Source organism: Phalacrocorax aristotelis, chromosome Z (genome assembly GCF_949628215.1).
Source record: "Phalacrocorax aristotelis chromosome Z, bGulAri2.1, whole genome shotgun sequence".
Classification (NCBI taxonomy): domain Eukaryota; kingdom Metazoa; phylum Chordata; class Aves; order Suliformes; family Phalacrocoracidae; genus Phalacrocorax; species Phalacrocorax aristotelis.
In genome coordinates this window covers 8357604-8370927 of record NC_134311.1, presented here as the reverse complement: position 1 = coordinate 8370927, position 13324 = coordinate 8357604, and the positions used below count along the sequence as shown (strand labels likewise).

The 13324-nt window shown below is 38.7% G+C and overlaps 1 protein-coding gene across 2 annotated transcripts; it reads left to right on the top strand.

The window, feature by feature from the left end:
- The first annotated feature begins 364 nt into the window (after window positions 1-364).
- On the top strand, window positions 365-12968 carry CCDC125 (coiled-coil domain containing 125). Of its 2 annotated transcripts, XM_075078663.1 has the most exons (13): window positions 365-444; window positions 599-968; window positions 1753-1785; window positions 2499-2557; window positions 4039-4125; window positions 5017-5094; window positions 5860-5945; window positions 7990-8072; window positions 8974-9089; window positions 9657-9764; window positions 10777-10948; window positions 12321-12454; window positions 12584-12968. In XM_075078663.1, exons 2-13 carry the CDS (start codon window positions 704-706, stop codon window positions 12896-12898), a joined length of 1536 nt encoding a protein of 511 aa, XP_074934764.1. In that variant the 5' UTR covers window positions 365-444; window positions 599-703; the 3' UTR covers window positions 12899-12968. The 2 variants fall into 2 exon arrangements, with proteins under 2 accessions (XP_074934764.1, XP_074934765.1); XM_075078664.1 differs by lacking the exon at window positions 1753-1785.
- Window positions 12969-13324: the final 356 nt, after the last annotated feature.

The window sequence follows — 13324 nt, the reverse complement described above, 5'->3', positions numbered from 1 at the left end:
TTGTATAACCCGAAAGAGTGAAAAATCTCGAGTTCCTTTGCAGGAACGGGAGAGGGGCTGTGGGAACCCGCGCCAGGCGTCTGTTGCTCTTGCGGCTGCTCTCAGGGTTGTTGCTTGGACGGGAACGCGGTGGAGGGTGATCCGGGGCGGGGAAGCGCCTGGACACCACCAGTTCTCGAGAATGCTGTGAATGACGTCTTGCAAAGGGAAATCACGTTTGTAAAGAAAGCTGCTGGGGATTTTTGCAAATACTGTTGTAGTTGGAGGGGACTGTAGGCAGCATACAGACCTCCCATCAACGATCCCGAACGCCGATCGGCGCTGTGGGCAGCCTGAGAGGGAGCTGTGCGCTCGGCCGGCGGCAATAAGCACCGGTGTTCCCGCCCGCCCCGGGGCGTGGCGGCGGCCGGGCGGCGGCGGCCGGGCGGTCGGTCGGGAGCTCCGGTGCGGGGAAGGGGTTGCGGGGGGCAGCGGGCACCTACCGTGGGTCACCGGGGCGCTTCCACCGAGCCCCCGGCCGCCCATCGCCACCCCCCTTTCAGGTTTTTCACTTTCATGTTTTGCTTCTTTAGTTATGGAATTTTTCCTGTTTTTCTAGGTAAAACGCTTGTGTTGCGGGAGACGCCGTTCACGTTGCCAGCTAAAACAAGTGCCCTCAATCCGGGGGGGTGGGTACGAAACCCAACCAGAAAACCAGGAGAAGATGGAGGAAGCAGAAGATGACATGACACGTGGAGACTTGGGAAACGGACTTGGGAGAAGACCTGGAGGTGTTTATGAAGGGGAAAATTTACAAAACTATTCATTTAGGTCTAGGAAGGGATCTGGAAAGATTTGTAATTCTCACTTGTCGGCAAAGAGAGCAGAAGAAAGTGATGCTGTGGCTCTTTCCAGTTCAAAACGACACAGTTTTTACGATGGATCATCCAAAAAGCCTGTTGCTAGTTCACCCCGACAAAATATCTGTGGTAAGAGTAATTTTTAAAGTTAATTATTCACCATGAAAATAATCTGTTACCAAACCCGAGCAATGCAGCTGCTTCACAAGGCATCAAGTTTAATTCAAACCGTTCGCCAAAACACTCTGAAATCTCTGCAGGATCCCAAGAATTCTGTGTGCGTGGCGTGCCTGCTGGGATCCAACGCAACCTCGCAGGTTTGTTGCGGCAAGTCTGCTGTTAGTGTTGCAAGAGGAGATGCTCGAGGCCATCGAGGCAGCAGAGCAGTCTCTATTCCTAGATCTTCCTCCCAAAACATTAACAGCAGAATTGCTTCACAGTGAATGAGGCTGTAGCATTTCTTAGTGTAGAATGACCATTTTTAAAGCGTTTAGTTTTGCATTTGAAAGTGATGTTTAGCCAGGAGCATCCTGTGGTGGTGGGGCAGCACTGTTTTTCTCTAAATACATATATATGAAATTGAATGGAATTGCTTGGGTTCTGGTTTGTTTAAGTGTGTGCTACCAGAGATTGTATCTAAAGCTTATGACTAAATCTTCAAAGTCCTCTTTGCTATTTAGTTGAAATTTGTGAATTCGCATAGTTTTGAGGTTAAGCAGTTGTTTTTAGAACCTGCACATCTCCATTCTCCTGGTATTGGCAATTTTTATTGTGAAGACAACACTGCTTTGAATAAAATCAAATAAAGGCAGTGCTGTTCGTTACACTTTAGCTGCTTTGCCTTACATTTTTAGCCATTTTTAGTATTTCAACTGTAGTATGTCCATATAACTTGCTTATTTCTCTCCTTTAGAACAAGTCCCTGCTATCCTCTCCACAAACCACAGTAAGCTAAGCCATGTAATTATTCTTTATTGGTTTCACCAGCGTAAGAGAGATGTTACAAGAGCAGCGTAATTCTGAGTGGTTTCACTGTCCTTCTGACGGTCTTTGTATGATGCTTGTCTTAGACCTAGGCCTTTCACACAGCAATATCCATGAGAGCATGGTTAAAGTCCACATGAACCTAACTTTGATTTAGCAGATGGCTGCATCTCGACATACCTCTGTGATGTTCAGTTTAAAAAAACCAGTACTAGTAGTAACTGGTTGTTTAGAGGAATACTGGATCTTGTGGAATACTCTGCCACTGTGCTTCATCACAGTTGAAAATTGCCCCTACATCTAAATAGTGCTAGCCACTGTTGTGTTGAGTTTAGCGTTGAAAAGTTAAAATCTAAAATGAATCTAAAGATTGAAATTATTTTTTGAATCAAGATGAAATTTTTTTGTGTTTGGTTTTTTTTAAGGAAATTCTAAAATAATTGCTCTTATTTTAGGTCTCTTTACAACTGATCTTTTTTTCCCATTCCAATTCTTTAACTGTGAAACAATGTGTTTGAGCTTAGTATTTAGGTATTTCTTAAATCTCTGTATTAGCTCCAGAAAAAAAAAATCACCTCCACGTGTTACCTGTTTTCAGGGTAAAGCAAATTCTCATGCTTTCTTTTGTAAATATTTTGGGCTCTCATTGTTTATTATCCCCTGTCAATCTTACAGAATTTAATACTGAAGTGTCAAATGAAGAACTAAAGCAACGACTTTGGGAAGTGCTAGAGGTAAGCAACTGTGCCAAGTGTGCTGATCTTGAAATCTGCATTTCCTTTTAATGTAGCAAAGTCGAGCACAGTGTTAGTTTATCTGATGAGCTTGGCATGTCCAGAATCTTGGATGGATTCATGTTCTTGAAATTAGAGCACTAGTTGGAAACCTCATTAAGTTTTATGCCAGAAAATCACAGTGTGAGATGCAGTTTATACTCTGGCTTTCTTTTTTTAAATTAAGTTTTGGTCCCAAAAATCTGTAGTGTAAACAGAATAGCCTTTGGGTTTTTAATGCATTTTTGAAATGTAGTTGAAAGGTAGTTAACTCTTACATTTTCATTTTACTGTGGTTAAATGTGTTGATGTGTTGGCATCAGTCCAGGCAGAAACAGCAGGGTGATCTCAGCTGTGAAAACATACACTTCATCTGCACTGTGTTCTTCAATCTCAGGAGAGCGTATGGTAGGTCATTTTCAAGCTGTTTTAACATGAAGAACCTTCAGTGCACAGCAAGTTAAAATGTCAAGGAACCTTACTCATCTTTGAGTAGGCAAAACTGATAAATTACCTTTGCTCCCAGATACAATTTCAGTATCAACTGCTGAACTAATAGAACTGGAAGAACTATGAAAACAGTTTTGTATGACCACAAGCGAACAACTGAGTGACCTACAGAGGGGTTAAGGGAAGACAAGCATACAAAGCAGTAAATTTTCTTTTAACGCTTGGAAATTGAAAAAGCGCTTTCTTATGAAGTGGGGAATGTTACATAAAGATGTGATTGGCATGTACCTGGAGCAGGAATCTGTTTTGTTTTTGTTTTGTTCTGGACAGGTAGTGCTTTTAATCTAACAGTCCTAACATGATATTTGTGCTATTACAGAGTATGGGCATTTAGTATAATACATAGCATATAGAATAGTATAGTACTATATAGTATATAGCATAATATATAGTATTATTGATAATACTGTATTTGTTTATAGTATTATAAATATAGTATATTCATACTATATACAGTATATATTTATAGTATTATTTATAATATACAATATAAAAATACTATATAAAACCACCATATATAATATATTAATGTAACATTTATTTTAGATATCTATATAGTAATATTTACTGTAGTTTGTGTCTCCTACATGTATTTGCAGGCATGCGTATCTGCTATTCGGCTTTGCTTACTTCTTTTAAAGCTCCAGACCTGTTTTGGCATATACAACTTCTTTAGCAAGGAAGAGCTGCAGTATTTAATGGTTTATTTTCCCAATACACTGGAAGAGAACAGAAGGAACATTAATTACAAGTATTATTCTTTAAGGATTTTGTGCTAACATGCACTGTTAGCATGTCTTCATCACAAGCAAGCTATTAGAAAAGAATCATATTGGTTTTTTGAAGAGGGCAAATTTACATTGCTGTTACAGTCAACTTTTAACAGGATTACCTTGGCTTTTACTCAGTGTACCTATTTTATTTTGCTTCAGGAAGTTGAAATTTTGAAAGTTGAGCTTGAAGCGTCACAAAGACAGCTTGAAGGAAAAGATGAAGCTCTAAGACTTCTGCAGAGCATGGTAGGAGTTGTTCAGAAACCATTTAGGTACTTAGTGGTAAAGGAAAGAAAACTGAAGAAATCTTCCTGCCACTCCTCATCAAAACCCCCCAAACCGTATGTTCTTCCCCAGGCTATAATTTAAAGCATTGAGTCTGCAAGTGTCTACAGACTCAGCTTCTACAATTTACTACTTTTTCTGCATGGAACCATTGTGTTATTTAAAATTATTGTTGTAGCAAATTCTTTTAATTTTATCTTTGAGGATCCTTGAAGATTTAGCTATGTAACCTGAAGAATAAGACCACCTTTCTAGTCCTTTAAATTACAGATTTTGCCAGTGCTTGAAATTCTGCTGCAAAGCATGGATATTTTCAGTTGACTACTCCTTCTGTTGTCTTAGAGGACAGTATGCATTAAATGTTAGGTCATTCTTTTGTTCACATTTTCTATTTTTTTTTAAATTTGGTATCACAATGAATTTTGTTGAAATCATGCTCTGTTTTTTTAGCCTACTTGCATAACCATTTATAGTTCTGCAGTTTCCACCCTCAGACATTCTTAGAAAGTTGCACCTGGATCAAAGTGTAAGTATGTTGTAACCAGTTCTTTTGAGAGCTGATTTTGTGGACAAGGCCTAAAGAAGACACGATCTCATTTTAAGTGATGACACATTTTTCAATAGGAAAGATTATGGGATTGAAACACTAGTTTGTTATACAACGTAGCTATTTAGTGACTTGAAATTAGAACCCACTGGGACTTACAAGGAAGTTGCTAGGGTTTGTAGTTCTGCACACTCCTGTTTAACTGAGAATGTGAACTTCTCTTAATATAAAACTGAAAATTCGGATAAAGCCAAATTGAGTAAACTTAATTACAGTATTTGACAGTTAAACTTTTTTTTTTGCAGGCAGTATTTAATAAAGCTACTAGTCATACAAAAGCAATGCTTCAAAAAACTGAGGAAGAAAAGAGAACTTTAGAAAAGGTAAGGGTTTCCTTTTCCTTTCTTTTCCTTTTCTTCCTTTCCTTTTCTTCCATGTTTCCTTCACACCTGTGCAAAAACATAGAAGTCCATTGCTAAGTAGTAAGGGGTTGTCAGACTGTTTATTTAAATAAGTACACATCTGCCATTAGTTCCAGGGTTTTTTTGAAAGTATTCTTATTCCTTTTAGTAGAAAGAGAAAAGGTAAACTCTTTCAACGTAAATGTTCTCATGCTACACCATGTACAAATAACACCTGAAAGTTACTAGAGTACTCTGTACTTTCAGTTGGTCTTTGGTGGGAGTTTCACAGTCATTCATAGCAAGCTGCCCTATTTCATAGTTATTAAGCTGGAGCTTCCCAACAAGTCTAAGAAACGGGTGCCCAGTTTTCATAGGGAGGATGGGGAGGAGGAGGAAGGTGGTATTGATCTACCTTGTTAAACTGAGTTTTATGCTTTGTTTCTCTTCTTGTGTGACTTTTCCACAGAATATTGAGGGAACAGGGAAACGTGACAGTGTGGGTTTGTTTTTGACATAAGCCACTACAAGCATTAGTTCATGCAACACAGTCTGGAATCCATAGATGACTGATGAGGAAACCTTGTGGTGTCTAGCACCAAATGTATTTTTAACAGTGTCACAGATTGTCATCACCATTGGTCACCTGGATCTCTGCCAGTGCCAAACTCAGCACCATCAGTTCCTCTTCTTCCTTTCAGTGGGAGGCTTGTAATAAGCTGCTGCAGGTTTGTTTTGTTTCCACAGGAAATAAATATTTTGCAATGGGAAATTGAATTTGATCAGGATAGATTTAAAAACATAGAAGACACATGGACAGAAAAATATGACAGGTATGTGACTTACACTGTATATCTTTGGAGGTTTTTTTAATTGCATTGAATGCTATATGCCATATTTCTTGTGTTCGAAGTTTGTTTCATCAGGTTTTCTGAGGTTTTTGTGTTTTCCTAATTTCCTTCCAGATTTAGGAAGATTATTTAATTTTTGTGCCTGTTCCATTTGTAAAATTATTAAGTCTAAATTCTTTAGTGTGTATGTAGGCTAGATTTGCTAGGCTGGGTTTTAATTTTCAGCCTGTTACGTTATTATGTGAGCTAGCTGGACCCAGACTGTCCTTATTTACTTTAAATATAAATGAGGCATAGAAAATAATGGTGTGGGCATGCATGTGGAAATATCATTCACTGGTTAATCATTGCTTTATTTTCTTGTATTGTAGGTATGAGCATATGTACAGGTAAAATGGAATGCTTTTGAGAGAGGCTGATCAACTGGTTCTTTGTTTAAATAAAAGTTACTGTGGACAGAGAGCAGGTGTGGTTAGGCAAGCAGAAGATGCCAGAGGCACTATACTAATAATGCAATAACAGACCTTGAAAAATGTGACCAGCAGGCTCACTTATTTAAATGTAGACATTATATCTCTGATGTCTGCCTATCAGATTTACAACTATTTCAGTGGGGACCTTTATTTAAAATTTTCAAACTTTGAAACAAAGAATAAGCCAAAATTTTACAAACTATTCCTTTGTAAGAAGAGTTTTGTTAAGATATTGTATCTTGTTCTCTGGTTAAATTAGTTACACTTGTTAAGGGACACCTCTTGAAAAACCCTTTGGTGGCTTTCCTGACTTAAGAGAGAAGGAAATGTAGCCAGGTAGTCTGGAGCAACAAAACTACTGCTAATTGTTGAAAGCTAGAGACGTGGCTTCAGAAAACTGCAAGACAGGAGCTCAGTCCACTTTGCAAAAAGGTTTTCTGATATCTTGAGGCAGCAGGATGAGAAGAGTATGTACTTCCCTTTGTTTATTCAAGTGAAATAATTCAGGTTGCTATTTAGTTTTAAACAAAACCATGCATTTACAGTATGCTGCATTTACTGACAGCTGAAGAGATGCATGAGAAAAATCATATTGCTTTAACATTTAGGACTTTAGATTGCCACTTTTTCATTCAAGAAGGAAATACTTAAATACTTCAAGGAAAAATGTATTCTAAATTCATATTGTTTGTTCTCAGGTTGCAACGCTTGAAAGTACAGCTGTTCTTGAGAACAGTACTAAGAGTACAGGAAGTTTACTTTCTAAAATTAAGACCAGAGCCATGTGGTCACATGTCCAATAACAATTTTGTTCTCTCAAGGAAGTTAGAGGTTTCTAGCAAGTGTTCCAGAGGTTCATAATTACAAATTTATTTGAGTTTCTAAAGGTAGTGTGGTACTTAAACTTACCTCTCGTTAAACTCTTAAGTTGTTGGCACCATCTACTTAGATGTGAATGATTTTTTAAATTTTCTTTTTTAACATTCGCTTGAACGTATTTGGACGTGTTTAAATTGGTTATGTGAGGGTGTGGTTTCATGAACAAGGTGAGCCTGTTTGAACAGTGCATGCTGTCTGGATTGCAGAGAAGCCTCTGCATGAGTGCAGGGGTTCTTGGCTTTGCTCCCTGCAGAGCCACCTGCAGCCTGGATAAAGAGGAGTGACTCCACAACAGCCAGCCTGGCATAGCCTGCTTTCTTAGCCTTGGTTCTGTGCAAGTCAGACCAAGCCTATGCACAGAAGTTTATTCAGAGAGTTAGTTAGGATTAGTTTTGTGTTGCTTATTGGCCCCTGGCTAGCAGATTTTACATTATTTTCCATAAAAAAATTTACAAGTGAGGGAAGTGCTTGTATAATGCTGCATTGATAATGTCTTGGCAAACCGAATACTTGTCTCTCATCAGTTTTGATTTTTTTATTTCAAACTTGTCAATAATCCTAATTTTAATTTCTAGAAATATTAGATACAGTGTTTTAACAGGCTTTTTTTTTCATTTGAGTGTTCATTATAAAACATTTCTTAAGGTAATAGAGCCTTTTTCTAACTTCTGCAGGATATATTGTGAAAATGCAGCTCTTAAGGAAGCGTTGAAACTGAGAACAGAGGAAGTTAAAACTCTTAAAGCTGAAAATGCAAGTAAGCCACCAACAGCTATTCTCTTCATGTACTGTTTCTCAGGAATAATCGAGGATTTAGCTATGAAGGAAGGTTTCTGTTGGAATAAGTTTCTTGTTACTTGCAGGTGATACTAATGGATATGCAGAAACCCTCTTTAAGCAGACAAGTTGTGTTTGTTTTTCTTCTCACATTGTTACTTGGACTGAAAAAAATGCCCATAAAATGGTAGGGAAAGTCAGCTATGCATGGCTTAAGGAGTAGATCAGGTGTGAAAGAGTATACCTATCTTACCTCACTGGTGTGGTGACACCCTGGGTGTGGAGGGAAACAACCGGTCCGTGTTCCCAGTCGTGTCCTGGAATGAGGCAACAGCAGCCAGGGGAGCCACCAAGTGCTCCTGCTACAATGACAATCTGCGTCAGAGATATTTACTTTTAACATACCCACTTAAAGATTCCCATAGCACAAACTTTGAGTTATTCAGCATGTGGGCTTTTATAGCAGAGGTTTTCAAATCGCAGGTTGTGCAGGCATCGGCTGGGTCAGAAGGCTGAAGCCCCTTTCCCTTATTTTTGGTTTCCAAAAAGCTTTAAAATAGCTGACGTACGTCATTATTTTCCCAATATTGTGCTATTCTAAAAGAGCAGCTGCCTGAGTTGTAAGTGTACAAAGAGATGAACTCTTAGTACTGAGGCAGAGTAATATATGAGATGGTATCTCTGTGAGTGGGTCATTACCTCTAGGAGGTACACAGAAGGAAAGGCACCTGGCGCCTGAGTTTCTAGATCTACATAGGCTCACCACATTCCCAAACTGATACTTAAACTACAGAACTGCTTCATCTGGGTGTAGTTAAACCCAGAAATTAAGAAATCAGAGCAGCAGACTTTTTAATCACTTTCCTTTCTTTATTTCATAGTCCTGAATCAGCAGTGCTTGGAATTTCTTGCAATGCTAGATGTGAAACAACAGAAAGTTGTTCAGGAAAACATGTCCTTGAAGAAAGGTGACATTACAGATTTTACAGGTCTTGAAGTAAGTATGACTTATATGTATTTCAAAATGGCTAGTTCAAATATATGTTTATATAAAAAATACATAGATAATTTTTGCTTACTGATTATGTAACTGTTTCTTTGGACCTATTTTTAGCTAATGACATATGCCTTTGCATGCCTGTTAATCAGTGTTCTAATTTGTGGTGTGTCATGATTCCTATCTTGCAAAGAAAGTGTAGACAGAAGGAGCATCAGGCTACCTTTCACAGCCAGCATGCTTATTTTTTTTCTTCCTAATATTTTAATTCTTAACTCCTATGCCTACTGCTTTACTTTATTAAGTGAAAAAAAAATCATGAGGTCTGCAGGGAGTAGCATACACAGGACAACAATTCTTGCCTTCAGGTTATCTTGCAGAAAAATGTTTTATGAGTGTGGTTGTGAGTCAAAAGAAATGAAGCCTAAATCTCCTGTAGCTTGCTTCCCTGACCCTTATGCTCCCTTTATAGTTTCAGGGTGGTTTTTTACTAGTCATGTGGCATCTCTCGTATTGCGTGGTGTACCCAGATAGATCCTTAACTGGTGGTTTGTTTTGGATTTTTAGCTGGCAGTCCTTGGAGCCTGCACCTGCAGTACTTCTGGGGGACAACCTTGTCCCTGTGCTAAAATGGCAGCTGTAACTCGAAAGCAACTTCTTCATCTCAAGCAAGAGGTAATGCTGCTTGGCTTAGATATGAACAAGCAGAGGGGTGCTTATGCTCAAAACCAAATAAAGCCAGAAACACTCTCCTTACACAAACAAACGTGTCTTAAAATAAGAAAGATTCTCAGAAATAATGTGATGTTTGTTTGTAATGCTTGTAATGCCCTAACTTTTGCTGATATAAAACTGTAATTATGATATCAGTTAGCTTCAGTAGTAAAAAAAAATAATTCTTTTTCCTTCCACCCATATTTTTTAATCTAAAAAAAGGAAAAAACACTTTAAGTGCATCCATTCTCTAAATGTATACACAGTGTGAGTGTGGAATACCTCTGACCCTTACCCTTCCTTCCTGGCAGTGCATTCCATGCCTCCCTTGCATTGAAATTGGCACTAACAAGCCCACTCACCCAGCTAGGTCAGGAAACTGATCTTGCTGAAAAATCTGTATTTGCATCAGGCTTAAATTGATAACGTGATATTCAAGCTCTTAAGATTTTTAATTTAGTGAAGTTCTATAGCTTTAAAATTTTTATTCTAATTTGTATTTGACTCTGCAAATGTGGTAACCATCCTCATGGTCCAACTGCAGAAGTTCCAGCTGACTTGCAGGTTTTGAAAGGAAGTACTGTCATGTGCCTTTTCTACCAAAGTTGTTACCCCTGACAGAGATACCATTCTGTTGCTCCTTTTGCTCCTGGCCCAACCAGCATGGGACATTAATACCCTCCTCAAGCATGCGCAGAGATAGATAGGCAACACAGAGAGCTTGTCTGTGTAGATGAGGGGTGGTGTGTGCATGTATAGGAGAGGAACGGTAAGAATGTCAATATGCATTTCTTAATGTATTTCTTAATGTGGCAAGAAAGCACTTTGTTTGGTTTCTACTACTTCCTTGATTATATTCATTTAAAACTTGTCTGTTTTAATGGCTTCAGTCCGTCTCTTAATGTACATTCTAAATCTGCTATTGCTTCCAAATTGCTTAATATACATTGAATTTTCTCTGAATTAAAACCAGATTGAAAATCTGAAGAAGTGTAAAGATGAAGCTTATATAATGGCAGATGCCTTCAGAATTGCATTTGAGCAGCAGCTAATGCAGAGGAAGGACCAAGCCCTGAGGCTTGCAGAAGTGGTAAAGATTAAGAAGGAAACAAAGTTTATAAACTGGAGACGCCTGAAAGACAATGGTAACTGGGCATGCTATATACCTGGAATGGTTGAGTAGAAAAAAATTAGCTGGCGAGTGGCACAGGCAGACATTCTTACTGTGTTAAATGTAGGGTTGTGGTTTAATTGCTGGTTGAGGTTTCGGAAGAGTTGAGAAAAAAGGAACAAAGTTATGTCAAAACTGTAAATATGTTGAATAATGTGTCCTGTAGCTGAAGAATTTCTACCAGAAGTTTTGTATGTATAATGTTGGGTGTCTGTGTATAGGTGGACTATATAAATACAGTAGTAGGTCATTGGAGCTACCAGTCTAGGCTTTTAAGATAACTTTTTAAAATTACACATTCATAAGCTGTATTTTTCTGAGTAAAAATATGCTAGAATAAATAAACTGTTATCCAGGATGCTAATAACATTCTGGATATTAAAGATGCTTATAATGAAAACAGCACAAAAAAAGATAGTATCTGGCAAGTTTAGCCCAGCCATTATGGATGCTATCAGCCATTTAATGTGCTGGGTTTTTTTCACATGATGTCTATATAACAGTTAGGGAAGGAGGAGAAGTGCAAAAAATAGATACTGAGCTTTCACTGAAATACTAAATACAATACAGTTTTTTATTATGTATCTGTATTTACATCAGTATTTATTACTCTTATAATTCTTATCTGTGAGTTACAAAGCATTCTGTAAACAGGCAGAATTCTTAAAATCCTTATCTTTAAGGAAAAAAAGAAGTAGTATTTAAGTGCTTACATCATGGTCAAAAGCATAGCAGAATTTAGGAACGGTGCTTCAATATATATTTTTGTTAGCCATGGAGCTGGAGGTGCCAGGCTTAGAAGTTCGGTGGGTCTTCTAAATTCCTTGGGCAGCCCCAGGGTGTAACGCTAAACAGCATACATCCAGAAGATCTGTTTCCCCTATACTCATGTCATTGTTTCCCAGCTCTATGTCCTGATACATATGTTTCATAATTTTAATGTGTTAATCTTCCTAGAAATCTTAGAAACTTTTAAATATCTTGTGTCAAAAACTGTTGGTTTTTTTTCAGGCTACCTGCTGTTTAAAAACAAATTGCCACATATTATTGTTTAACTAGAGTGTTAAAGTATATTTTCCATACAGCCAAAGTAATTTTTATTTTCAGTTTGTCCATATATGTGATGAAAGGTCTATTTATCTTTTCAGTACTGCTAGGGGTGGTGCTGGTGCTGCACACAAGTAATCTGCTGTGTTATGTATAGTGGGAGAAGCTGAAGCTTGTGTTGCCCTTTTAGAGGAGATCATTCAGAATCCAGTTTTATGCATGCCCATGTTATCCCAAAATAGTTTTTCTCTTCCAGAGTTCCTAAGCTCCACAGTTCAGGTACTTTTTGTTTTCCTTAGGATGTGTCAAGTTACAAGGGAACAAGAACAGTCTGGGACAAAAACTCTCCAGCCTGCTGTCATCAGGTGTGGACTGCAGGAAAGTTGAAGAGCTTGACAATCCTCATGAAATCCTGAAGATGTTAATAGATTTGGTTAGTATTTTGTTAAACTGTTCAACTTGAAGTCCTTAGGGGAGCAAATATAACTGTCAAATTACATAGGCTGCCTTGCTCTTGCCTGGAAACTAGTTTCTTTTCTTTTTCTTTTGAATAAATACCCAGATAAATGACAAAGAGGAGGCTCTGGCTCATCAAAGAAAGGTTAGTTACATGCTAGCTCGTGCAATGGAGATGAAAGAGGATGTTTTGGAACAGGATAAAGGAAATGGCACACTGAGGAGTCATCAGCATGAAGCCCAGGGGTCACTGGGCCCTGTACACGCCTGCTGCCAAAACCTCTGTTCTCAAAACAGTGTTTCGTCAGTTACCAGTGCAAAAAAGTTTGAAAATCCAGTAGAAATGCTCCGAAAATCACACTCCTGGCCATCAGCAATTACACACTGTGAAGACAGTAATCCTCATGGAAAAGCGGGCTAAACTATAGTGATCTCTGTATAGCTGTCTGCTGGAATAAATTTATTTTTTAAAAAGAAAGATCTTACAGAAATGCCTAAAAGTGTCCTGTGATTGCATTACTGGGGGCCAAACTAGGACAATGCGTTACCTGATACCATCTGTAATGATACTGTAACAGCACTGTAACTGTTGCTGTGGTGAAACAGCCTGATTTAATTAATTTAACACTAATTTCTAAAACAGATGGAGCAGCTCTCAGTTGCCTGAACCTTTTGCCTGGGCCTTTCCCTGACTCCACGTTATCCGGTGACGGGACTGACGGGGAGAAAGCTACGTCACCCCGGAGGGTGGTGTCAAGAGAAAAGGCGAGGGGGTGCGGGGGCACGAGATCGCAGCCCGGTGGGGGGGGCGGCGCCCCCTGCCGGCGGGGCGCGGGAAGAGCCGCGT